This window comes from Strix aluco, chromosome 3, assembly GCF_031877795.1.
Source record: "Strix aluco isolate bStrAlu1 chromosome 3, bStrAlu1.hap1, whole genome shotgun sequence".
NCBI classification, from domain to species: Eukaryota; Metazoa; Chordata; class Aves; order Strigiformes; family Strigidae; genus Strix; species Strix aluco.
This window is the reverse complement of record NC_133933.1, coordinates 63,819,768-63,846,271: the sequence shown is the minus strand read 5'-3', so window position 1 is coordinate 63,846,271 and position 26,504 is coordinate 63,819,768. Positions and strand designations below refer to the sequence as shown.

Here is a 26,504-nt window from a genome sequence, read left to right as displayed (position 1 = left end):
ATGTGAGACTGATCTGAAAGAAAGCTGACAATCCTTTCTAACATTTTCTTTCCTCTGCATTTCAGCAAGAGAACATTCTTCAAATCCTGAGTAACATACTTTGCACTAATGCTTGTGAGAAGGCACTCAACTAAAATAGCAGACTGTACCAAATTATTACTTAAAATGGCATATGTCCCTTCTTCGGTTCCCAAGTTCCAAGCGAAAATTCCATTTTTGAGTGAGATGATGCAGGACTTACTTGCAGTTGCTTTGGAGCAGAGGCACAAAAGACAATTATTAGCAGAGACTTCAGAGGCTGCCATTAGAGACCCAAGCACTGCAGGGGAATAGTTTGGCATCCAACAAGCAGAATTTGTGGAAGCCTGAACACTAAGTGGAAAGCTGCCAGGCCAGCCTACTGCAAATGCAGGCAAACCAGGAAAAGGAGGAACACGAACAAAAAGCCACCCACCTCCCCAGTGACAACTCTGACCACTGGGCAGAAAGTCACATGTGTAACACTGTGCATGCTTTGAGCATGTCTTGGGGATCAAACCTCACCAGCAGACAGGGGAATACCAGTCTGCAACTCCTCCAGGCATTCTGCTGAGCAGTGCAGCACTGTCAAGTCTCAAGTAGCTCTACATGTATCCTTAGGCAGAACCAGGTGAAGAGGTTAAAGCTACACCATCAAGGCAACATCTTAGAGGAAATTTTGAAAGTACCCAAACACTGCTGGATTCTGGACAAACAGGTGCCTGAAGGCATGCCTGCCTCATGCAGTGGGATAACCAAAAGGACAGCACTGAGTGTGAGTCGCTACACTCATGCAGTGCCATAAGGAAACACTAGTGCTAAAGTATGAGCACTTTTGAGGGGGGATGCCACCCTCAGCAGTCAGGCACAGTCCTACAGTGACACAGCTATATCTCTTCTGGAACAAGTAATGACAGAGCTAGCTTAAGTACCTCTATGCTACACTCACTGTGTCACATAGAGGTGTCTCACCAGCCTCCCCTTATGAGCATCACATAAGCAATCTACTTCCACTGTATGTGCACCTACACATATAGCCACATACACACACATATAAAAACACACACAAAAACAATCTATACTACGTACACAGTTTTGTAGATATGCCCAGAAGACACTGAGAGCAACCAAATTTTAGGAGCAGACCCTTGTCCTTCATTGAAAATTACTACCAGCCATTTATCTATTCTGCTTATAGAGACATCCATTTCTGTATGATGGGTCTGACTGCTAGTGATTACTACTTCTATTCAAAAAGGAAAAGGTGATTACACTTGAATGAGAAAGCACTCATTTCAGCTGGCACAGAAAATTTCAGATGCTTCAGGATCTGCTGCTTTTTGTTCACTTTCAAGGTAGTAAGCTAAACCATGTGTAATAAAACCAACTGACTCTGTTATTTTGTTTGGTTGTATCAATCAAGGGAGTCTGCGGAATGCATCTCACCCATATATTTTGTCCCAGAATCAGCTGGAAATAAGGTTTTTACCATGTATGTATAAAAACTGTGTCATACCACCTCTCGCTGGAGAGAATCCCCCACAAAACAAAGGGGAATATAAAGCAAAGTCTCTTCCAAAATGAGTTGCACTGGAATTTGCCTGACTCTGAGAAGATGATTTTTCTCCCTTTCCTTTACTAGCCAGAGATGATTTGACTCCCAGTGAACACAGCTCCTTTGCTGGGTGGCTTCCTCTTACCTAGAACCATATATTTGAATGCTGAGAGTTCTTCACCATAGCACAGCATACACTACATACCTTCCATAAATGTTGTCCTCACTGGTCTGCAAAAGTCATGTGAGGCAGGAAGTTAATAATCACCCTCATTTTATAGCTGAAAAACTTACTGTACAAAGAAGCGATGGCTTCAATCCAATAAAGCAGATAGGAGTAACTTGAAACATGAGTATTTCTGATCATAAGATTTTGTATGATTCTAAGCGACTTCCTTAGAGCCGGAAGTAAATCTCAGCTCTTGTCTTTGCTGAAAATCACCCCCAGCATCCCTAATCAAATTCATTTACATCGGTACAGACACAGTTATGCCACTGCAGTGGAAGGGACTTTCAATGGGTAGCCCAGCAAACCTGGTGGTATGGACTAACAGAGATACTTAGAATGGATGAAAGAGAAATGAAGTGTGGAGACCATTACTTTACAGAAAATCTTTCAAACTAGTTTCTCCAACATTCTATAGCATGGGAAATATGATGAATTTTAGAAAAAGTGTACTTTAAAATGTATGCAGAATGTATAAAAGTGTGAGATTTTTTCTGGAACTGATTTGAAAACATTCTTTTTTTTAATACACAGGCCTCGTGACTGATAATTCTAAGCAAGTTTCATGCAACTGAGGAACTTATTGTTACACATGTTGATCTTGCGTGAATTAAAACACAGAGATCCCTGAATGGTTTAAAAACCCATAACTGTATTTCACTACAATATCAAATGGCTAGACTTCCACATTCAGGAAAAAAATCAAAAGCATTAGTGAAAACTGTGTGCATGGAAAAGTCAGAAACAAAGAAAAAGAACAGATTGCAAAGAAATGCTTAATAGGCAAGAACAAATACATCTGTCACACAATAATATTCTAAATATTCTTGGAAAAAATGCTTGCTGAACTTGTTTAATTCTTGTTGGAAATTCTGCCCCAATTAAACTCGAGTGGACTGAATTATTCAAAGCTATTGGATACATCCGCTTACCTGCTCTGTCTCAACAAAGTTAGACACATGTCCATCATCATTGACCCCTCGAATGTGAAACCGGACTCCAGCTTGCTCACAGCTGATGCGAGAGATGAGACAGGCTTTCGCCTTCTTGTGGGAAGCATAAACAGTGCGAATGTCCACTACGCCACAGATCACTTTCAGCAACCAGTCAGAGCAGTTCACCTGGTAGTGTTTGAAGGGCACATGCAATAGCTGGTTCCTGAAAGGTTCAACAACATACAGATAGATTACTGAATAAAATAAGACAGACAGGAATAGGTGCCCCCCCAACAACAATCACTAATTTAAGCAATTAATTATTTTTTACCCTTTTCCTGTTGTACCTTTGCTTTATCCAAAACCAGGAAATATCAGGAAGAAATCCTGTGAACTACTACAATGAACAGAACATGGCAAATTTTAACAGCACAGCTACCACCAAGGTGCTGTCCTTGTATCTTGTACCTCTGTTGTATACATTCAGATGTAAATGTCACCTCTTTCAGCTCCAGAAATACATTTATATTTAGTAATCTTCTTCACAAATTACAGTGTTGTCAAGCTAATTACTTTTTTGAACGGTACTGCCCAGACCTTAGCAGTCACTACAGGATGAAGAGTCTTTTTAAAATCCACCAAGATTTTCAGGAAAATTTTTCCAGAGACTGGACCCATAAGTCAATGGAGGTATGGCAAAAAGTGCTACTGAAATTAAGAGGAATGTCTGTTTTAACCTTCAATTTATTTTAAGATCAACAACCCAAGAAACCTATCATGTCAGTTAACAGTGATGCTTGTCTCTTCTATTATGATGGTTTTCCTTGTTTCATTTTTCAAAATGTATCTTTAGTCACACATAAGGGCCAAGAAAATCCCTTTTATGATTATTTATTGCTCAACAAGAGATCTGCACAAGAGTTACAACATATAGCAAAACCCCTGAAGAGTTGTTCTTCTAGAGTACAGCATTTCTCTGGAAGAGGTGCAAGTCATTCTTACATTTTTAAACTAAATATGTAACTGAAAAAGCATTCTAATGTAATTTTTGGTATCTCTTCCACCTCCTTCTCCTAACTCTACTCACAGAGGAAATCCTCACTCAGACAAATTCCAGTAGAATTTTTTTATTGTTGCAGTTCATTTAACAGGCAGTTTGTGTTGCATATAACTACGGTCATCTGACACTTTTCATCATGTAACTATTTATCCCATTGTTTACTCTTCTCAAGAATCTATTGTTTGGTCTGAAATTTCCCATATCACATGATTGCCTAAAGGTAAATTTTCTTTGGAACGTCTTTTTCCCCTAAATGTGATGTTGTCACCGTTCATCCCTGTTCTACAACATATAAGAGAATGGAACCTCTTCAAGGGCTACTCTACATTAGCCAGAAGCAGCAAAGAAGGAAAGTTCAAATACTTCTTTTCCAAGAAGAAAAGTTTCAAGAGACAGTACAGGCAAAAAGAGTTACTTTAAAGGTTGTTTCTTTATTAAGGGATACTGCCACCTTAGGATTTTCACCACTGGAACAAAGCTAATTTGCGCCATGTGTCCGACTTGACATGCTTAGTGAGCTTTTTCAGAGGGATGCATAATTAGCACAGTTGAAAGCAAGTTTCATGTATCTCTCTCCTGAGTTAAACTCAAAACACTAGATCTTACCAGTCAAAGTCACATCATAGCTAGAAAGATTATTTAGCCTGAATGAAGTGCTCTCTCATGTTTATTTATCATCCATTATGAACATTTTTGCTTATTTAATATTCACCTACTTTGGGCCCCAAGACTTATCACACATTTTAGCAGCCCACCCACATTTAACTCTGCCAGTTTTTTTCCACCTACATCATATAATCCTCGTTTATTTTCAGTACAGCTGTGCTTCCTGTGTGACTACCTTTTTGTTTAAAAAGACAAAAATGAGGGTGTAAGAATTCAGGCATTCTGACAGAACCTGTAAAGCAAACAAACTGAACTATATCAATGGTGAATCCACCTAGAGAAGACAAAACCCAGCATTGTGTGTTTTCCTTTCCACTCAACCAATACTTACCACAACAATAAATACTTTTTATTTGCTTTGTAAGCACAAGAAAGTAAGAAGTACACAGCAGTGTATTATCACAGGAGTTTCCTTCGGTGCACCATACATTTACACTGAGCTGTAAACATATTGATGCTTTCAACATAAAAACTAGGGCACGTTATTGAAACATTAAACTACAGACTTAAACCACATACACTTTTAAGAAACAGAAGATACAGATGATGGGATTTATGAACAGTTCAAGTGCAGGTTTCTATTAGATAACTTTTAAAGCAAATTATTGAAAAAGAACTGCAGGTGAAACTATTCGTGACATGTAGAGACATGTTTCTGTACTGTGAGCAATACATCTTGTGTTTCCTTCTTAAAAACAAAAAATGTCATCGTTAGAATTGCATTTCACTATCAGGTTAATTTTAATTTAAAAGAAGTTACTTGTTTGACCTAGGTTTACCATGAATTCACTAAGACTATATGCCCTGTAAAACGACATGACAAAGAAATGAAAAGAGGGGCACCTGAAATGCCTATGTTCATTTCCCTCTGAGAATGTTTGACCAGTAAGATACAGGTGGGGATGATAGAAGACTTTGGTATAACATGCAGTACTAACCAGAAGAACGAGTTACCAGATTCATAGTGGTTATCACCCTGCTTCTGAGCCCGAACAGTCAGGTCAAAGTTTGAGCCTGCATTAGGCCAGGAGAAATAGAACATCCCAGAGTTCAGTATTTTCTTCAAGGCAGTAATGCGCTCCTCTTCCTTGGTTTCTTCCTGGAGAGGACAGAAATCTGTTGCAGTAATTTTGTAAACTTCAGCATCCAGGATTTTTCCCACCGACGTACAGCCTGTCACCAGGACCAGAAAGTGCAGCCGAGTGTTACCTAGAAGGTGATAGATAGTTACAAAAGGGTTACAGGTGGACACTGGCTATGCCGTTTCGCATCAGTCCTGTCACATGCAATGCTGACAGGCCTCCAGCAGAGGCCAGCATCTTTGCTTCAGATGGAAGTAAATGCAAACGAGAAGCACACGACTACGTTCCTTTACATCTCTGAATTCCTTTTGACCGCAGGTGAGTGCAATTGCATAATATTCCACAATACTTACACATTCCCATCCTTTGCTGCATTAGAGTGTGTTTTTCCCATCTACTTTATGAAGTGCAATGAGCTTGGTGTTGGGACACTACTCAAAATCAAATTTCACCACCCTACAGAACATATAGTTTTCATTGGATTTCACTGAAGGGAAAGGTAAAAGATCGGTCATTTATGAGATAACGTGTATTCTTCACTATGAATTTTTCAACTGACTTCTGAATTTTAAAGATATGAAGCATTCAGATTTCTTACTAGTTTCAGCTGAAGCTGGGTGTGTTCAGCCATTCAGAAAGTTTCAATACTACCAATTCTTGAGATTTTGCTTTTTATGCCACAAAAGAATATACACGATTAGATAACAACCTCAGTGATCACTAAAAGAATTCCAGCTCTTGTGGCTGTGAAGCAAAGTGTAAAATTATGAAGCAGCTGAACTTCAGGGCACCAAAACTAAAAGATAAATTTTGAAGCTTGAGAACACCACTGTAATCAGATCTCTCTTACAAAGCAGAATTTCAACCTCTGCTGATTCTCTCTGAAATGATAAAAGTAATTAAGAAACAGTAGAACAATTGTTCTGAAAACACTTTTTTCTAGGAAGAAACTGATTCACTTAAATTGGCCTCTAATGGAGACAATGTCATCCTGTTCACTCCAGTTAGTAAGAAAAGATGGAAATGAGCCAACATTTATTGCTCTAGCATAGCAGAAACAACAGCTGACCTGCCAAGAGCAAGCTAATCAGCTAAGGGCACAGTGAAAATCTGGGACAGTATGGCTTCAGACAGCAAAAGGGAACACTTTGTAGGATCGCTCTTCAACCCTCCACGGTGGCCCACTATCCAAAAATGCAGACCAACTCTCACGCAACAACCAGGATTTTTTTCTGAAATATGAGCAGAGAAGTCCTTGCTTCCAGATCACAGGCTGGTTACAGAAACTTGAGTTAGGGGTGGTTTTCAGCAGGGCCAGAATATTTGTGTAGGCACGTGGGACTGGAATGGCAGGACAAGGTGGGAGATTAGATCTTATTCATTCTGTTCTGCTGACTTCAGTTTTGCATAAAGGCCAGTGTAGGTGGTATTTACTAAAAAGCCCTGTTCATCACATTTCTTTCTATAACAAGGGTATACTGTGTTCTCCTTCTTGAGTGTTTTTAAGAAGGACATCTTCTGTACTTTTGTAGATGGCACCATAGTGAAGGGTTAGAAATACATAAAACTTGGCAGTTTATTCCTCCTTTGCAGGTGAGTGTCCATAATTATAAAGGATTAAAAGTAGGAGATACATCAGTTATCACCATGATAGTTCATACTTCACTAAATACTGTCCTGTACCCTCCAGAAGGGGTCAGGAGGAGTTAGCTGTCTCTCAGGATAGCTAATAGCTTCTGTGACTTTGGTGAAACCATGCAAAACGGATCAGCTAAAAGTAAACTTCACTCATGAGAATTTGGAAGCAAGGTATAGAAACACTATTAATATGCCTTACTATCAGTCAGCTTCAGGGACAGAAAACCAGTAGTGACAGACTCAGAGAGCTGGCTGGCTCGGATACTGAGACAAAGAATAAAAGCACCTTCACTGGCTTCAGTGATCTTAAATTTTCCTAGAGGGTTCAGAAGAGATTGAATGAGAAAGTCAACATTAAAACAGCCAGAAAGAACAAAAATTTAGTAATAGTGGGCTTGTTATCTGTGGTTCTGTCCTTCAAGAAGCTTGTAACCACTGGAAAACAACTGGATCTAAACAAAGCAATTCTTTACTTTAAGGCGGCAACGAGTAGGAATAAAGCACAAGAGAAAAGCCAATCAAAACTACAGTTCTGCCTTACCTAGAAACTTGCTATCACTTAACAAAGACTCTAGACTCTTTTTACTCCCCTCCACTCACTCATCCCCAAAATGGGAGACACATCTACACATGCAGAGGTCCAGCATCTCTACTCCCCCAAATCACTAGCTAATGAGCTCAAAAATAGTAATCGCAACTAAGAAGCTACTGCTTTGTCCCTGAAGCACCAGGAGATGGATGGCTTTCTGAAGCTGCAATACTCTTTCCTGCCACTGTGCAGTAACCCCACATGAAAGAGTTGGGGTTGTTTACCCTGGAGAAGAGAGATGGCTCTGGGGAGACCTTATTGAGGCCTTTCAAAACATAAAGGGGGCTTATAAGAAAGATGGAGAGAGACTTTTTAGCAGGGCCTGTAGTGTCAGGAAAAGGGGCAATGGGTTTAAACTGAAAGAAGGTAGGTGTGGATTGGATACAAGGAAGAAATTTTTTTACAATGAGAGTTGTGAGACACTGGAACAGGTTACCCAGAGAAGCTGTGGCTGCCCCCTCCCTGGAAGTGTTCAAGGCCAGGTTGGACGGGGCTTTCAGTAACCTGGTCTAGTGGAAGGTGTCCCTGCCCACGGGTGGGCAGGGGGGTTGGAACTAGATGATCTTTAAGGTCCCTCCCAACCCAAACCATTCTATGATTCTATACACACAGAATAAGTCTCTTTACAGTACTCCAAATTATGGAACAGCATTCATGAACTTTTCATGATGCCTTTGAACAGAGACCCGCTGGCAAAGGAGTTCACGCTTACAACCCAGAAAATTGGAGAAAAAGGAAGAAAAGAGACAAATAAATTCAAGCTATGATAAAGATAGCTTGCTCTGCCGCTTTGTCCTCCTAGACTGCTTTGCAAGCTGAGGTGGTCTTCAGATCAACTCTAACCTCTCTGATTTGCTTAAATCATTCTGGATATGCTACAAAACAGCCAGAATGCAGAAACCGTACAACACTACAGCCCCAGTGTAACACTGATCTCTCTTGACTCTGCACCTTGGAAAAAAGGCCCAAGCCCCATCCTGATATCCCCTTCATCCCAGGTGGTATTTGGACAGTGTTCCTGGGAATCAGCTGCAGGCTACCACTGCGGGAAGAAGATCCTTGCCTGATGCACATGCCACTCTTGGCACAGGGAGCTAATCACAATATCCTATTGACAGTGCTCAAGCCTGTGCCCTGCCCTGTTTTTATTCACAAAAATGTAGCCATGGGGTCCTGAGCAGAGGTAAGGCTCCCAACAGCCTTTCACCCTTTTAGAACCTCCCACAGCAAAATGAATGCTACCAAAACACTACTCCACTATTCATCTTTTAACTAGGTCTTCATTAAGGTCCAAGAAATTACCCACCACTAAGCTATACAGCTATAAACAGTGAAACAAAGCTTTCCCCGTCTTCCCTTCTTTGCCAGCAATATCAGTTTATGTCTGGAAATTTCTTCTTTCAATCCCAAATCTTTTTTCTCGTGCTGTTTCCCTTCAATCCAGGCTGCCAATGCTTTTAAATATATTGACAACTACATCAGACAAGTTTGTGATGGAAATAACTGTGCTACCTCCACTCATGCTTTCACTTAGGCATTTTGTCAGATTGAAAATGTTATTCCAAGGAATAAAACAAAAACATTACATATCCAAGTAGTACCTAATATGGCAGAAACCTAGCATTACCACAGGAAAAATGCCTCTGCTTATTTGCCAGTCACTGAAAGTCTGATTATTATTATTATGGATATATCAAAGGAAAAAAATCTGTCCATTTACTTCTAAATTTAAACTTTAAACAGTCAATGTGGTTTCTTTTCTGGTATGTAAATGTCAACAAGGCATAATCTTTCCTGTTGAAAATAGATACTTAACATGAAAACAGCTGTATCAACCACAACCCCACCTAAATGTACTAAAATTTAAGGGTAGAAATTGCTTAAATTGCTTCAGTCAGGATGGATGCTGCTACTGGAGCAAGTGATTTTTATAAAAAGCAAAATAAAATCAACTTTCTCCATTTCTAAAGATTGCAGATACTAAGTTATTTCATAATTGTTCATTCACTAAAACGAAAATAACATTTTTAGCTGACAAGAATTTACTGAAAAACTCTTCTAGTTCCTAAACAATTCATTTTTATTATCCAGTAAATCTCACAAAAGAATGCAAGAAGTTGCATTCCTGGGTTTACTCACCCACCCCCCCAAAAAAGAGGAAAAACAAACAAACAAAACAAGACAAAAACAACACAAAAATCCTGCTATCAACATAACATGGAATTTCCTATGGTAGGTGGATTTGTGAGGCCAAGGCACAAGAAAGAGAGGATTTTTTTAAATTACATTGGTTTTACTGAGCAAACTGTGAAAATACCACAACTTCAATGCAATAGATCAAATTGAAACACTCAAACATTCCTTAAAGCTACAAGGTATTTCCCCTTAAAACAATCAAGACTATTCCATTAATCCCTGCAGCCTGAACTTTTCAAAACTGCAGCTCACTACCATTTCCAATTCTGTAATTATATTAAAAATACTGTTCCTTTTAAGTTTCCAGTGAAACTGTTTTTATGCAGGTAGCACTTGAAGTACCAGACTAACACCAATCACAACAAAAATACATCAGATAATCCAGCCAAATCCACCTGGCAGCATCATCAGGAAGCATATTATGGGTTACAACCTTTGAAAGGAGCTAAACAGTATTCAAGGTATTTATGGTTTTTCTGTCCAAAACATCAACAGCAACATGGAAAAAAAGAATACTAAAGCCATAAAATGAGCAGTCACCCCTTAAGTGTAAGCTCAAATAAGTCAGGAAGCTGAGTTTTAAAATGCTGGCTGTGCATCCTCAAGATCAAAGGGAGAATTAACACTAAATCAATTCCCTAAAGTCAGTGGCCCTGCCAGTACTACCACTGCAGCCAGTCTACGGAGGGTCCCTATTCTCAGGAGCTCTCTGCAGGTCTGGAGTAGGGGACAGGCCAAACTCCAGTCTTATTTCTTGAAACAGGAGCCCAAGAGTTCTTATAAAAAAAAGTAATTAATGGAAGTACACTGGGTGGAAAACATATGGTAGTTTTCCCTTGATTTCACATGCATTACAGTAGCAGAAAGGACTTATATTCAGCTGACAGCTGCAAAGTGCATGATGAATGAGGCCAGCACTAAGGCCAACAACAAGCAACCAAAAAAAATGGAAAACTTTTTCCTGGAAGTGATCAAGGCTCCAGGTCTGGCTCTTACACTTCACTGTGTACCAACAACCACATCAGCTGTAGACTATTTACCAGGCCCCCCACCTTGGAAAACAAAAATATTTTCTTCTACTTCCTTTAACTTTTAAAACTGGTCTAATGTACAATCCTGCTTCATATTAGGCTTTCTGAACTTTACACATAGTGAAAGTGATTTAGGAACATAAGAACTGCAGTTGAAGATCACAATGGTAGAAATGTCCCTCATTTCCTTTGGATGCAATCTGGAATGATTTAAAGAAATCTCTGAAATAATTTTAGAGCAAGAAGTGAAGTGTTCCTTACTGGTCATGCTTTCTACAGCAACACATCTATGAAAAAGCAAGACCAATCTACAGTACTAAAGAAAGAAAAATTCTTTCAAAGCTTATATGGACCAAATTTTGATCTCAGACAGATGGGTATATGTTCATGCATTGTGACCAAGAGCATTATTTTGCCCCATTACAGCTATAAATCACCACAACTGTCTGTAAAGAATACTCTGAAATAAATCTAAGAAATGTTTTGCTCACAGCGATATGTGCTGAATGCCCTTTTATCAGGTTGCACAAGGGAGACAGAGGATGGAGAATATTTGGCAGAGAAACAAGACAAGAATAACTTACATCCATTTTTTCAAAAGCTCTTGTGAAACCAACTGCCTTAATCCAAGTTGAACAGGAAACGCAGTTCTGGTACGTCACACCCTACAATAATAAGCTGCAGTTTCTGTATTTAACCTGCCTACATGACTCAAGACAATTGTTTCCCCTGAAGTTTATGGGATGACTTCAGTGCTGCCTATTATGAGCTGCAGTGAAATGGAGGCAATATTCAATTCTTACTTTGTCCTTCTTAGCTGTAAATATTTAACTCAAGACTGCCTTTTCCTTTTAAAAATGAATCCACTTCAGTTTTTGCTCTTTCTCCGTTCCAACACAGTCATGCCATTGTCTTATATTCCCTCAGACTGTTCCATCTCCACTCCACACATACCTCCACTTCACTTCATAGTCCACTGAAAAACAATTTGCAAGGTATTTTTGCCTCTCATCTGCCTTCAAAATTAGCAACAGAACACAGTAGAGGAACAGATTCTAACCATCTAGCTGAAAATCTCTAAGGAAATCTATAGCAGAATTATGAAAAGAACCAAGGTTTTCCAAACTACAGCTTTAGTCTCAAAGATACTCCTTCTCCCCCTTCTAAATACAAGTACATTATTAGAAAATGTTCAAAAGGAATAGAAAACAGGTACTTAGTTGTCCTTTTTGCCTTTGAAACTTCTTCCTTTCAACTACACATTTTGTATGTACAAGAGTGAGAATATATACACAGTCAAATTAATTAATTATGCCTCCCCAAATACAGCAGCTGTATTAAACTAAACAACCTACATGGTGATGGTGTCTAAATAATACCTTATATATGCACCCCTTCCTGACTTCAGTGTCTAAACCAAACACTGCAAAGCCAGCTCTTTTAACAGTCTGCTTAAGATGTATTTGCCACTGCTAGATCTTCTTTGGCAGTAAAATCTTGGCTGAGATACAGCTCAGAAACACTGTACAATTCATTCTGTTGCCATCCATCTCACAAAAGAAAGCAGAAGAACTTAGTGAGTCATGTTAACAGACATAAGTACATAGAAGTGAACGTTATTACTGGTGGGAAACATTTAACTTTGTGAGTCAGTTTCACATATTTCGTCTACTTTCTTGTGAAAAGCACTATCTACTTTGGCAGGCATACAATGTGATTTATTTGGATTCCTAAGAAGTGATATTTACAGATTAATTAAAGTGCTCAGAGACATCTTTCATGTCTTGAAAAAAGTCTCCCCTTCAGCTCTATAAATATACTCTTTTAATATCCCAGTGGAATGTACTTTCACAAATATTTTCAGTTAATTTAGTACTTATGGTCTGCAGGTTTCCAGTAGTAAGAAAAAAATACTGATACTCCTGAACAAAGTCTATGTGATCACAGATGCTCAGTGAAGAGCTGGCCAATTACGCCCTTGTTTGCAGCTGCTAAAATACATTATATAAAAAAGAAAAAAAGTTACATTGCATTCCTTTCTAGTGTTAAATCTTTTATGTAAGCAACAGATAAAGGGATGAAACTTACTTATATGTAAGATGGAAGATCTAACTGAGACTGTGAAATAAACCTGGGCTACCTCCTGAAGGGTGAGACAGCAGGCACGTGACCATCTTTGCTTTTTAAACATGTTCAGCAACAGAAAATGTTTGCTTACCATTACAGCATGACCCTCCTGACTTTTCACTCAATCACAATTAGAAGTTTGCCCCCAGTAGTTAACTTTTTTATCCAATTACCAATAAAATTTTTAACAATCCCTTCCAAAGGAAGTCCTATACCAGGACTTGTAATGCTAGAACAAGAGAGAGGTGCAGTGACAAAGCTCAGAGAGGAAAAACCTCACGCTTTAAGGCACTGAAGTTAAGCAGGTGTTGTTCAAAAAGAAATAAGGACATGGGAAACACAGAAATAAAAGGAGAAATGAGAAAAAATAAGGCTGAGAATATTTCACACCCCATTTGAAATCATTCACCTTTTAATATGAAGGCTAAAGCCAAATTTATTTAGTTCCCATCACATACAAGAAACTACCCTCATCTGTAGCTTGAAGAGCTTAAATTCAAGAGCTACATTCCTTTACTATTACAACAAATTCATTAGACTCTTATGAAGAAAAACAGGTCCAAGTGCCAAGAAAAACTAATCACAAGCTCTCCTTTTTTAATTACATTAACAAATTGATATTAATCTCCATAGAAATGCCTAATCAACTCAGCAAGAAACAAAACAAGCAAAAAGCTGACATTCATTTTAAAAGACTAGATAGGCCTACAGTTTTAAATTATGACACAGAAATCTTTCAGATTGCAGTCACCTCTTCAGATCAATCTCAAGTCATATTACTCAAGCCATAAAATGGTAAGTGGGCTATAAAATGATACACTTATATCTACTGGTCTAAATAGACCAGTGCTTACATTACCACTGCCTTTGGCGGATTCCCTGACCAAGCATCAAGTTATATGGAAAACAGTCTTGTCATGCCTTCAAGTCAAAATTAAGGCTTACTGTAAGACCGCCATGGGAACAAGGCATATTGTGCTTTTTGTTTTAATGCATCTTTTTCATCAGTGAATTTGAAGCCTGCTGTGTAAGGTACTATTACCTTCAAATCAATGACTGCAGTTCTTTTCCTTAAACATGCTATTTCCATTAACATTCCTGGAGGCATTGTAATAGCAAGTCCTTTGCTAAATCAAGATTCCCAAACTGTACAGAAATCTACATCAATGACAATAAATATTCCTTATTATATTAGTTGAAGTTAAAGGCCTGTTTCTGCAAATCCTTATCCATGTGAATTACCCAATTAAAGGCAGCTGGGCATTATAGCAAGGACTGGCAATCAGTAGTACTGCAGGCTCAGATGACCATGATTAATCAGTGATTAAACATGATTCTTCAAAAAAAAAGCAAGAAAACATAGCTTGCCTTGGACAAATGTGATGGGGAAAAAAAAAAGGTAATTATCTTCAGGCAGCTAAGAATGTTAGACAAAACAAAAGTGAGAAAAAAACCCAAAACTCTTAGACTATCATTTAGTGATATGCTTTTGGCACAGCACAGAAAAAGAAACAGATCTTTTCCAGACTGTACATAACAAGGTGCAATTAGCTTTCACAAGTTAAGGAATTGGACAACTTCAGCCACTTGTTGTTGTCTTGTAGCATTGTCTGGGTATTTTATAGTCTCAGTCATACAGATGGTCACTTACCACATTTAAGCTGAAGCTCTCCTAAGCAGCCATAAGCATCCATGAGTTTTTCATACTGTCCTTTAATTGTATCCTTTTCTTCCGGAGCTGAGAAACAAAATGAAAGGCAGCAAACCTTAGTTTTCCAGTCTTTATAAAATTTTCAGATTGCTATTGCCTACACCAATGCTTCCCAGTTGATTTCACTCAGTAAACTACAGTACAAAGATAGGGTTAAAATGCTTTAAGAATACAGTGATTAAAAAGTGATGGGACAGAAATACATAGCCTCTCCACACACAACCCCAAAAGAAAGGGCACACACTACCTTTCCAATCAACATTAATTGTTAGCGGTGTTCTTATTCTATGGTACAGACGCCACATCAGTTTCAGAATAAGTAAAGGAAGATACAAGCACATGTAAACTTTACACCATTCTAAAATAAGAACAAAAATAATAATTTGTCTGTCCATAAGCTAAAATACCTTTTCTTGATGTGCAAAAAGAGATGGTTTCTGCTTCCAGACTCTCACAGTCTAATTTCAGACAGAATTGGAATTTTTTTACGCAAGATAACATAATTTGATGTAGACACATCAGGTGTTGATTTCAAGAGGAATTAAACATATTTTAGTGAAGTAAGATTTAGCTGATTAAAAATAAGTAAATAAAGGGTCAGATGCTGATGTTAGATTTGTGTAGTTCTGCAACAATTGACTTCAATGGGCACAAACTGAACATTTAGGTATTAAGCCAGAACTGGCCCAAACTTGTCACTAGCTACTTTAAAGTAAAACCAAAGTACTTCCTGAATAAGTCTGAGTTTTGTATATATTTCCCAATGAGAAGTAAGGTTAGCCTCCTGAATGAGGAAAACAGGCTGCGACCCTTAAATGTCCATTTACTTCTCAAACCATGGATAAACAGCAACATGGTACTTTTAAAGGTTAGCTAATACTTTACAATTCTATGTTCCCAATAAATTCAGCAATTAAAAAAATCTGAAACTTCTGGGCATATAAAGGACAAGCTGAACTGCCTGCAATGGATGATAGAACAGAAAAGAAAGAAACAGGCTTCTCTTTATAAACCTCAAGAGGCAAGCAGCTCAGCTAGAAGCATGAAAAACAAATAAATATCCCGTATATCACTGACATTTTGAAGTGAAAGGAACAACAGTTCCACTTGCAAAATTCCTTAGCAGAGGCAACCCCCGAAGGAAATCAAAACACGTTTGTCTCAATTTTTGCACCCATGACACATAAGGAAGACTTGTTAATTTTTTCTTAATTTTATTTTTGCTATCAGGCTTTCAAAACATCTATTCTGCTTTCCTAGAAACACTGAATCAGGAGAAACTACTAAAATGTTGATACCACACACACCAGTGAAGCAAAACATAAGCAACAGAAAGAGGATAAAGGGATTTTTACTGCGTAAACCTCTGGACAGAAACAATTTAAATACTCAGTAACAGCACCTCTTAGGAGCTGAGACTCTGGAAGCTCAGTTCTCCATCACTTCTGAAAAAACTTCATCAAAAATAGTTTAGATAGACTATTACAGTGTTTCATTTTTTAAAAGAGTCCCTGTCAAGCCTTCCTTATGTATTAGAAGAGGTTTAAAAAAGCGATGTTTTACTTTCCGTGGCATCTTCACTAAGTAGACAAGAGCATCAACAACATACTGACTTTTTTCTTAGATCTGTTCTCTGCCTTAAAAGTTTATCCTCATTCCCTTTAAAACATAAAGGAAAAACCATAAACAAAATTCTTGCTCCAGGTTTTCCACCTTTAGGAAGAAATACCGAGTGACAGAAACAGCAAGAAATTCAGATCTCAAACTGATGCAGGAGCTTGCAAACTTGCAGGCTAGGCAGAGCCTGAAAGCACTTAAAAGGCACCTTGAAAGCACGGTGATACTCTTCAAAACAGAATTACAGGTTGGAAAGCTGGCTATTAAAGTGTCTGGTAAGAGAATGATCCAAAAGAATGAAATTTATTTCAGCGTGGAAATAAGCAACACACAACTCATGTCGCTAACAGCTAGAAGCACATACGGAAGCCACCGAAGTTCCCCAGGTCAAGCCACCAGCGTCACACACACATCACCCCCTGGCACGGGACTTTTCCAAACACACAGACACATAGCTGCGCTTTGCCAGCAGTGGTACAGAAATATGCCACCGTTCTGGGCAGGCCATTTGACAGAACAGTTGTCTGCAGAGTAGCATCCGTCAGGGCATCAGTTCCAGCAGAGCTGCCCGAAGGGAGGAGCAGGCTCTGAACACAAAGCTCCAGGACAACTCTGGGCTGCGTTGCCACTCTTTTTGGCTAACAGCTTGCCAGTAGCTTCTACCACATGGCAGGTTCTGTTATTTATCCTAGGGTTCATTTTGTTCCCTGAAACAATTTAGACTCGGAAACCAAAAAAGCAGCAAAGTGATCTTTCCTTGACACTTCCATGCACTCTAAAGATACAGCATGCCCTAAGACCTCACCTGTGGATAGTCCAAGAGGGAAGGAACACGCCAGTCAGATACATCTATGCCTGTGGGTCATGCTAACGGAGAGGCCAGAATATGTTAGTGCATACAGACCAAATTTGTGTGGAAAAAAAAATAAATTTACTTGTTACAGATATTGATGGAATCGGAAGACTCCTGTCCCATTATACTCCTTGGTGTCACACAAACTCCTGAGATGCACTGTGACCACTGCCATTTTGCGTGGGCCAGGGCAGGGGCCTCAGGCAGCAGGTCAGGCAGCAGCTCCCACATGCTGAACCCCCTCTGTAAGGGCCTCATGACTGAGGGGAGGACTCCCTCATGCCTCACAGCCCCCAGCCACCACGGCGCTGTCTCGCTCCATGCCCTGCCAGTGTGCAAGTGAGGATACAGGCAGCATCCCTCCAGCACTGGGAGGTCCCAGCTGGATTCTGACACACCCCAGACAAATTTTTTGTTTTTTAGAAGGGAGTGAGGGATAACGAGGAGGAAACCCCAACAACCATTATAAAAAGCAATACATAAAAAGGATGACTGAAATGTGACTTTAAAAGGACATTATTGCAGAGGGCTCGAGCCAAGTTCGAATCTTATTGTTGAAAAGAAATCTTTATGAATCTTTAAAACTTTTTATTGAAATCTCAAATAACTGTAATCAAAACCTGGTCTGAAACATCTCCTAGAGTATTCGCAGATGGTGCTAGGACACAAGAGCCAGAATCAGAGCATGACTAGACAGAGAACAAAACTACCTGATGTGCTACTGCCTTTGCTGGATGAAGAGAGTTAAAGGGAAAAGTTACAACAAAACTCTAAAGGACTGTTGGTGAACATGGAAAATATAAACTATATCTGACAAGTTTCAACAATATGGAAAATACTGTTTTAGCAACAACATTTGACAGCTAGATGTGTCCAAAGACATAGCACCTTTCTAATCTGTAACATGAAAATTAATTCCATTCTCTATTAAATGTTCCAAAGTCACGGTTTTTATTCTGCAACAGCTTTCATAGAAACTCTGAAATGCAGAGGCAGTGCAAGCGGTCTGCTTGAAAACCTAGGACAAGGACTGGATGTTTAACTAAACTCTGCTCACATGTAAAATCCTTCCTCCTTCAAGCCAGACAGCTTGAGATACATACATGCATACATACGTATATAATTAATGCACTATACTGCTACAGAAGTTGATGAAACTCACGAAAAGGTTTCCTACTTAGAGAACAAGCGGAGTTTGCAAATACATAGAGCACTGGATAACTACTTAGTAACTACTAAAGAATACACATAGTAAATACCAAACTTCACTAAAGCTTTCCATTAATATTTTTAGTAATCTTTCCTTTCACTAAGCATGTAATTGAGTATCCACCCCTCTGCAATAATTGCCACAACAGTGTTGTGTTCATAACAGCTTTACAGACCTGCACATTGTTCGAATTCCTCAAGCATTTTTCTTAATATCAATTATGTAAAATCTCCTGACACAAATTATATATAAGGTTGGCATGTTTTCCAAAGGTTAAAATTTTGAGCTAACAAGAGGCACACAATAATTCAATGAAACTAAGCTACAATAAACTCAACTAAAAATGATCTTTTTCCATGCATAAAATATTTCAGAACCAAAGAAAAACACCACAAAAAGATCTGTAAGTACATATACCACATGGCCTATCCAAGTGTGACTTCCTGCTTGTAAAAGCTGCAAATTCGATTTAGCAGGAACTGGCTAGACGTACGCAGTTTCCTTTGTTCAACCCTTCCTTAGGGCTGATCCCCCAGACTTCAGCAGGAACCAACACATCTCTCAAACATATGGTGCCCAGAATGGTCAGCGACCAGAGGAAGAGGCCAGAAAGGTACCAGTAGCTCCAAGTCCAACATTCAAGAGCTCCTGAAGAAAAGAGTCTGGGATCAGGTTACAGACTCTGGCTCTACCCTCTTTCTTAAGCCTGATTCTGGAAGTATTTAGACACCTGCTTAGCTGCAGGTACCACTATAGATGTATATTCTGAAGCACTTCTAAGTCCTTTTAGAAACCTAGGTTTGATGTGATGGGGTCTTAGTAACTTATTTCCTTTATTTGTGTCATTCAGCACTTTGGAGGAAGAGATGTGAATTTTCGCCAGAAAGAGCAGATCTATAATCAAACAGAAATTTCATACACAAAAAAACCAAAAACATGTGAGGAAAAAAAATACACATACTACCACCAGCATCTTACCTAGAAATATGTTCAATGCCTGGTATTATATGAGTTTAGATAATTAACTTGCCTCCAAATTGTTTTCTGTCATCCTCAGACAGGCCTAAAGCACTTTGTTGTATTTTCATTATCTTTCATCACTAAAATCTTCCTGTTCACATTCAATCCGAGCTACAGAGGCACTATACAAGTCATATTGTATTCTGAAATACAGGTCAAGCAACACAGAGCTGGGAAGACTTGTCTGTGGTCAGAGTTACAGTTAAGACTGTCTGGAAATTCAAAACGTTAAGAAATATTTACCAGTTTTCTAGAAAGTGGTATTTCTGGTTGAAAACAGAACAAACAAATCAAGAAAGTGGCATTTTGGAAAGATCACTTCACTGGCTTCCTGTATCAGATTGAAAACATTCTGTTTCTAGGGTGGGATTATGTTTTCATAGCTGCATGTGTATATATGAATATTTTCACTCACAACCAAAGAAGAATGGACTCATAAACCCCCCAGGTTTTACTGGCCAGTGGTGTGGTCTGCAAGCAGTCAGGAACATAAAAGATGAACGAGAAGTCTCTGGGGCTTGACCATTATCTTTACGCGGTTCCTGTCATATTACATATATTAACATAGAAACTTGTAGTCACTACAGAATAAACCACCAAGCAGAATTTATACCTCACAACCACTAACAGTTCCCTAGCATAGATAACGAGTCTTGTAATCTACACTCTACGTTTATATCAATACATCTTCCCTCTTCGGTGTACTCAATTTCCATTTCAACAACAGCAAAGGAACTGTAACACACCCTTGTTCCTATAACCTATAGCAGTGAATTTCAGCCTGAAGAACCACAGTTTACAAGTGCCCATTGTCAGCGTGACCAAGAAAAGCAAGGCTTCTGCTACATAGATTACTCCCACTACAAGTTTTGTAGGGATCCACAAATGGAAAAAGTGGACCATCTCTAAACTACAGAAAACTTCATAAAAATTTGTAATTGGATTATTTGATTTTTTTTAAATTTAAACAAGTTTTAGGAATACAGATAGAATAGGGAGATTGGCTATATAAATATCCTGGCATAAGAGTAAAAAAGAGTCATGCTGTAGGGCTCATTGTTTATAGTGTACAGTGCTTAGAAATACATTCACAATACATTTACAGAAGTATTGGTGTTTGATTTCCTTACCTCACTCAGTGGCATAGTTATCCACCTAAATACAAAATTAAAGCTAATTGTAAACAGTGAATGTATGTACAGCACAGAAACTACATTCTGTACAAAAAGATATGCAGGTAAATAATTGCCACTTCCTGGTTTTGCATCCCTCCCCCTGCAAGACTATACCCTGATTTCACTCAGTCGCATGAGAGAACCACACACATACCTGCAACTGAAGCTGCAGAGGAGGCACAAAGCTGCTCTGCAGAGTGTACACACCCCTTAACTCTATATAAATTTGTCTCTAATGAAGGCTTACTTCCCAGATCTGTGGGTGAGTCTGGAGGAAAAACTTCAGCCATATTTGCAAAAACATGCATTGTATCAGCTTTAAATTTCAGTATTTTCAAAACACCATGGTCATTTTAGGGTCTGCTGTAACAGATGTTGTAACATCCTTTAATAAAAGTAATGGCAGAATCAAAGTGCTTAACAAAAAAACCAAAATTCTGTGCACTCTTTGGCTCTGCCCTTGCAAAAGCATATTTTTATGCTGAATTTCAGTAGCAGAGCACTCCTTTTGACATCATTTCACTGAGATTACCTGCTCTAATAAAGTTAAATAACTACATTTTCAGCACTATAGCCTTAGTTTAGTTCAGTGACTGCCTCGACAGCAGTTCAGAACTGCCTTGTGCACGTCACTTCATCTATAAACCATTAAAAACTGTAATGTGTTAAAAGTAGGAACAGTGTTTGTATCTATACTTCTCGTATAAGCAAAAACTTCTAAATCAATAACAATTTTTCTTCATCCTTCATGACACTAAGTTTCTTCCATAGAATCCAATTATTGATGTTCTAGTTCAGAGAATTCCTGGAAGAATTGTTTCAGGCTGTCACCCATTCTTCTGGAGATGACTGAAGTTTCAGGGTTGCCAGTGGCAAAAAAAGCCTCTTGCAAAATATGCTGTTAAATTCAAAACAGTGAGTTTTACCCTCCACCCTACAGTGACATCATGAGAAGAAGCAGAAAAGCTCCCATCTTCAAAAACAGTATTTAATTTATGATGGAACATAAAAATGTTCTGTTGATATTACATCACTGTACAGATTAAGGGGTTTGGGGTTATATAGCTACATTTCCCACTGTAATTTTTGATTCCTTGATTTTTCCAAAAGTTTCTTAGGTTAGGTTTCTGTTACAGCCCAAGTGTTCTCATTTTATAAATTGCTGACATCTCAGACAATTAGAGATCTCCACAATACCTTCCCACTACTGGTACCAAATGTGCAAATACTTAAAAGTATCAAATCTCTATATGTAATAAAGAAATTCTGAAATATAACCAATTTACAGCTAAAATTGTCATCATGATCTTTATAACGTACTGAGAGAGGAAAAAGCATAAAGTCATCCATTCACAAGACAGCAACAAATTTTTGGTTTACATATTTGAAAGGGTTTATTTTAATTGAGCTTGACAGAAGTTTATGGCCTGTATAGACAAGTTTATACAAGTGGGTGGTTTTTCAGATTTCTTTTTTGTAACACCACTTCTTCTAGGATGATTCTCGCTCCCTTCTGCCACTTGAATTAGGTTAAATTTAACATTTAAGTTTTTTCTAGTACAAAGGTATTATAGAAGCAATCAAACTGTCAAAAAAATGCAGATGTCGTGCCTGTTCAAGGATTAAGAGACACTTGGTAATTATGGAAAAAAGAATAATGAACAATGACTAAAATCTGCTCTCAGGCTTTCGTTGTCCTATATGATTATTCCTCTCTACAGTTCTATTGTCACGAGGATGCTACTGCAAAACTGCATAAACTGTTGTACAACTTAAGTGCTCCAGGTATATGTATCTGCTTTTATTTAGTGTGGAAGTTTGCATAAGGCACAGTTGCATAATTCCTCGTCACCACAGGCATGCAATTTTTTTTAAACTTTATTTTACAAATGGAAAATTAGACAGAGAAGCCAAAATCAACACAATCCTAGGGCTAGTATATCTGAAACCACACATAATACAAAGTGTTAACCTTTCACTGAAGTGCTCTGTGGTTAGTAACAACCTAAAGGCTTGTCAAACAAAACAGAATTAATGTTTCTGTTACCACCCTGGCTGTGGAGCTTCCTCTTCACAGATCTTGTAAATTTAACATCACAATACCTACTGCTGGTTTTCCCTCCTTTTCTGGTCTTTTGCTGCATAAAACAGAAGAAACAAACTAAACAGGCTCAACTAGCTACACTAGCTTGTCTTACAAGATAGGAACCAACCCAGGCAGGAAAAGAGAAACCAAATGAAATAAAATGACAGAGCTATTAACATGGAGTGGGCTGGATGCCAACGCATGCATGATTACAGTTACCTCAAGAGGTGACACTGGACTTTCAAAAGGCATGGCAAACAGGCTTTTACATTAGCCGCTATACAGATCACTACTTCAAAATTCTTCTAACACATTTTAAAAGAGACTATATAAATTCTCTAATCATTTTTAGCTATAGCAATTCAAATGGGGGACAGCAACACTGGGGGAGTAAAATCTGTAGTAAATTGATGATACCCTTAATTACGGAGATCGCAAATAATCTTCCCAACAACTACTGGTCACACAAATGGCTCGGGGTTGCTAGATGAATACTGGTCTCTCAATTTATTCGTGCACATTGGCTTTAGGCAGTGGAGCTGCTTTAGATTTGTTTCAGAATAACAAAATACAGACCAAAACCTACTGACAAGCTTTAAGGTTTTTGGTTTCAGGTTTTTGAATCACTGAAAGTCCATAAAATGCTGCTCAGTACTACCAGACTTTTCACTCTGTCAGTCCATAGAAAACTGACACAAAAAAACCTATAAAAATGTAACATGTTAATGTCCACTATTACCAATGACTTTAACAAGAAACTGAACCCCTGAAGCATCACACAATACAAAATTCCCATCAAATAAAATTTAAAAAACTCCACCACAACAACAAAAACCCCAAACACAAACCAAAACCACAGTGTGGCAATAAGAGATCTTTATCACAACAGTTGAAAATTTTTTCACTATCAGAACTATTCTTGTGAAAATCAGCTGTCACCTGAAGACCTCTTTGGCTTTCTTCATTCATAAAATTCCCAATACCTGAAAATTAGGCATTTTAGTCTGGATGTCTTGCCACCATATATCATGGAAGATTCAGCTCAGATCCTGAGCTGACATTATGACTTTGTACAAAACACAACATACATACAGTTCTTACTACAAGGAGTTCACAGTTTAAGTCTTCCCCATTTCCTCTGAGCTGCTTGAATATGGACTCCTACTGTTACATGCTAAAAACTTAAGAACACAGCACAAGCACAACGTGTTTCCCTGCATTACTTTTTGCACCTTACATTCTCAGTTGCCTCACTTTTCTTTGTCTGCCTCAACATTAGCATCGCATTAACTCATGGGTGGGAAGTATCAAAACACAAGATGAGACAACCCTGAGCACGTTCACGACTTCCACTGCCCCTGGTGAGCCTGGAGCTCCTCCAGTAAGAGCCAGACACCCGAGTAACCATATACAGTGCAAACCACAAGGGCAATGTATGGCACCACAGCAAGAAGCCGGGTTTTCTCTACGGGACATGAATCTCAAGTCAGTCACCAGAAACAATCTCTGCTGTGAACTGGATGCCTACGCTGGTCGTTAGCACCCGCTGTAGCTGAACAGAAATTTCTTCAAGAGGCAGTGGGCCTCATCCCTTTAGCTGGACCTTCCTCTGCAGTCAGTAAGGCTCACACAAGGCTGCACATACAAGGCCTGCACAGCAAAGGTGCCCTGTGCCGACACCCCGCAGCCACCAGGCAGGTGGGTGGCCTCTCCTTGCTTCTTCCACCCAGGTGCTGGCGAGGAGGCGAAAGGCATCCCGAGCAGAGAAAGAGTCGGTCAGATACGGATTAGGCCTGGCGTCGCACGGGGAGGAGATGCTGGCCAGCCCTCCGCGCACGGCAGGGCACCGGGGGTCACCCCCAAACGGCAGTAAGCGGGCACACCTGGAGGGCCGAGCTGGAGGCCGGGGTCTAAGGCGAGGTGAGCGAGTTCCCTATGGCCCAGGTCTGGGCTCCCCGGGGCCCGGTCTGCGCTCTCCCCTCCCTCTCTCCGCGCCACAGGGGAAAGTGCCCCAAACCTCCTGGGCACCCCCCGCAGGCCCCGGGCGCGTACCCACAGACACGCCACCTCCCCACGCCACAGCCCCCCTCACAGGCACCGCGCGGGAAGCCGCCCGGCCCGGCCAACCCGGGGCACTTACTGAGCGCCGCCACGGTGCCGGCCTCCAGCAGCAGGCAGTCGTGGCGGGTGCGCGCCTCCAGCAGGGCGCTCGGCCCCGGCTCCTGCTTCCAGAGCAGCCGCAGCCCTTTGCTCAGAGCCATGGGGGCCGCTGGTCGCAGGGAGGAAAGAGCAGGGGGGGTGCCGGCGAAGGGGCGGTGGCGACCCCCAGCGCGGGTGGCGAAGGAGCCGCCGTCTCCTCAAGCGCACGGAGCCCGGCGCTCGGGGGGCCGCCAGCAGCCCCGCGCCCCCGCGGGAGCTCCTCCGAGCGCGGGGTCCCCGATCCTGGTAGCCCGCTGCTCCCCGGCGGCGAGGACGCCCAGGGAGGCGGGCAAGGAGGACGGGCGTGTGCCCTTCCCGGGCGCCGGTCACCTCAGGAGCCCTCCGAGTGCCTGTGAGGGGGCGGCCAGCGGTGAAGGCAGCGGAGAGTTGGCGGCTGCCGCTTCTCCCCGTCCCCCGCGGCAGGGCTGCTGCCTTCTCCGCGCGGAGTCCCCGGCTGCGGCCAGCGGGGCGGGAGCGACCTTCCCCTTTCCTCTCCGCCTTTCTCTCCCCACCCACAGCGCCCTGTAAACTTTCCAGAGTTAACTTTGTCCCTCTGGCTCCCGCGCTGCAGCTCCTCCTCCTCCGGGACAGGTACAAGCCGCCGGCGGGGCGCCGCCACCCGCCCTGCCCGCGGGAGGAGGTGGAGCGGCGGCCGCGACCGCCCGCAACAGCCGCGCCGCGTTGCCGCTCCCGGCGAGGGTGCTGTGGGCCTCGGCCCGGCCCGGCCCGGCCCGGCGGCGCCGCTCCCCAACCCCTCGGCGGCGCGTCCGGGCCGCGGCGGCCGAGGGGAAGCTCGCCGGCCAGCCCGCCGCAACGCCCAGCGGGCCCTCGCTCCGCCGTCGCGGCCGCACTGCGTGAGGGGAGGAGAGCCGGGGCGGCCAGCAGCGACACGCCGTGAGGGGCCGACATGGCTTTCTGCGCCCGCGTGGCAGGCGGCGGCGGCTGCCCGGCGGTGCCCGGGGAGAGGCCGCGCTCCTTCCCGCCTCCTGTGGGGAGCGGCCGGCTGGGTCCCCCGCGCCGGCCGGACCTGCTCTCCTCTCGGGGCGGCCGCGGCTGCCGGCGGCGGGAGGCGACTCCCGCAGACACAGCTCCGTCGTGCACTGGGTGCGGCCCGCGGGCTTCGCGGAGCGACCGGGCCCTGGCAGCGCCGTCCCGCCGGTCGTGGGCAAAAGGCACAAGGCACATTTTAGGTTGACTAGGTGTTAAAAAGTAGTGTTCCTTAACATAAAAGCGTGCTGCTTCCCCCCCCCCCCGATATTGCAGGATTCCCTCACAATTCCCTGTTGAGACTGCACAGGATGAAGTGCTAGTTTTGTCCAGTGCTCACCATAAGGAATGGCTTGATGAGGTAGGCACAGGTACACAAATGTGCTCAGATGAGAGAAAATTTGCTGTAATTTCTAGCAGAAAGTGTAGGCCTATTTATACACAGGTAAACCAAGCACAGTTCTACTTTGTTAATATGGCAGAATTATACTTTATATGTAGAGAAAACCACAACATTCAAAAT

The 26,504-nt window shown here is 41.1% G+C and overlaps 1 protein-coding gene across 2 annotated transcripts in view; it reads right to left on the bottom strand.

The window, feature by feature from the left end:
• SYNJ2 (synaptojanin 2) overlaps positions 1-25,440 on the bottom strand; it is a 68,351-nt gene extending 42,911 nt beyond the window's left edge. For both annotated transcript variants that reach the window (XM_074818858.1, XM_074818859.1), the window contains exons 1-4: positions 24,936-25,440; positions 14,775-14,861; positions 5,399-5,669; positions 2,732-2,957 (exon numbers count right to left, since the gene is read on the bottom strand). In XM_074818858.1, the coding sequence (XP_074674959.1) occupies positions 2,732-2,957; positions 5,399-5,669; positions 14,775-14,861; positions 24,936-25,056 (705 nt within the window). In that variant the 5' untranslated portion in view covers positions 25,057-25,440. The remainder of the gene's footprint in view (positions 1-2,731; positions 2,958-5,398; positions 5,670-14,774; positions 14,862-24,935) is intronic.
• Between the last annotated feature and the right edge of the window lie 1,064 nt (positions 25,441-26,504).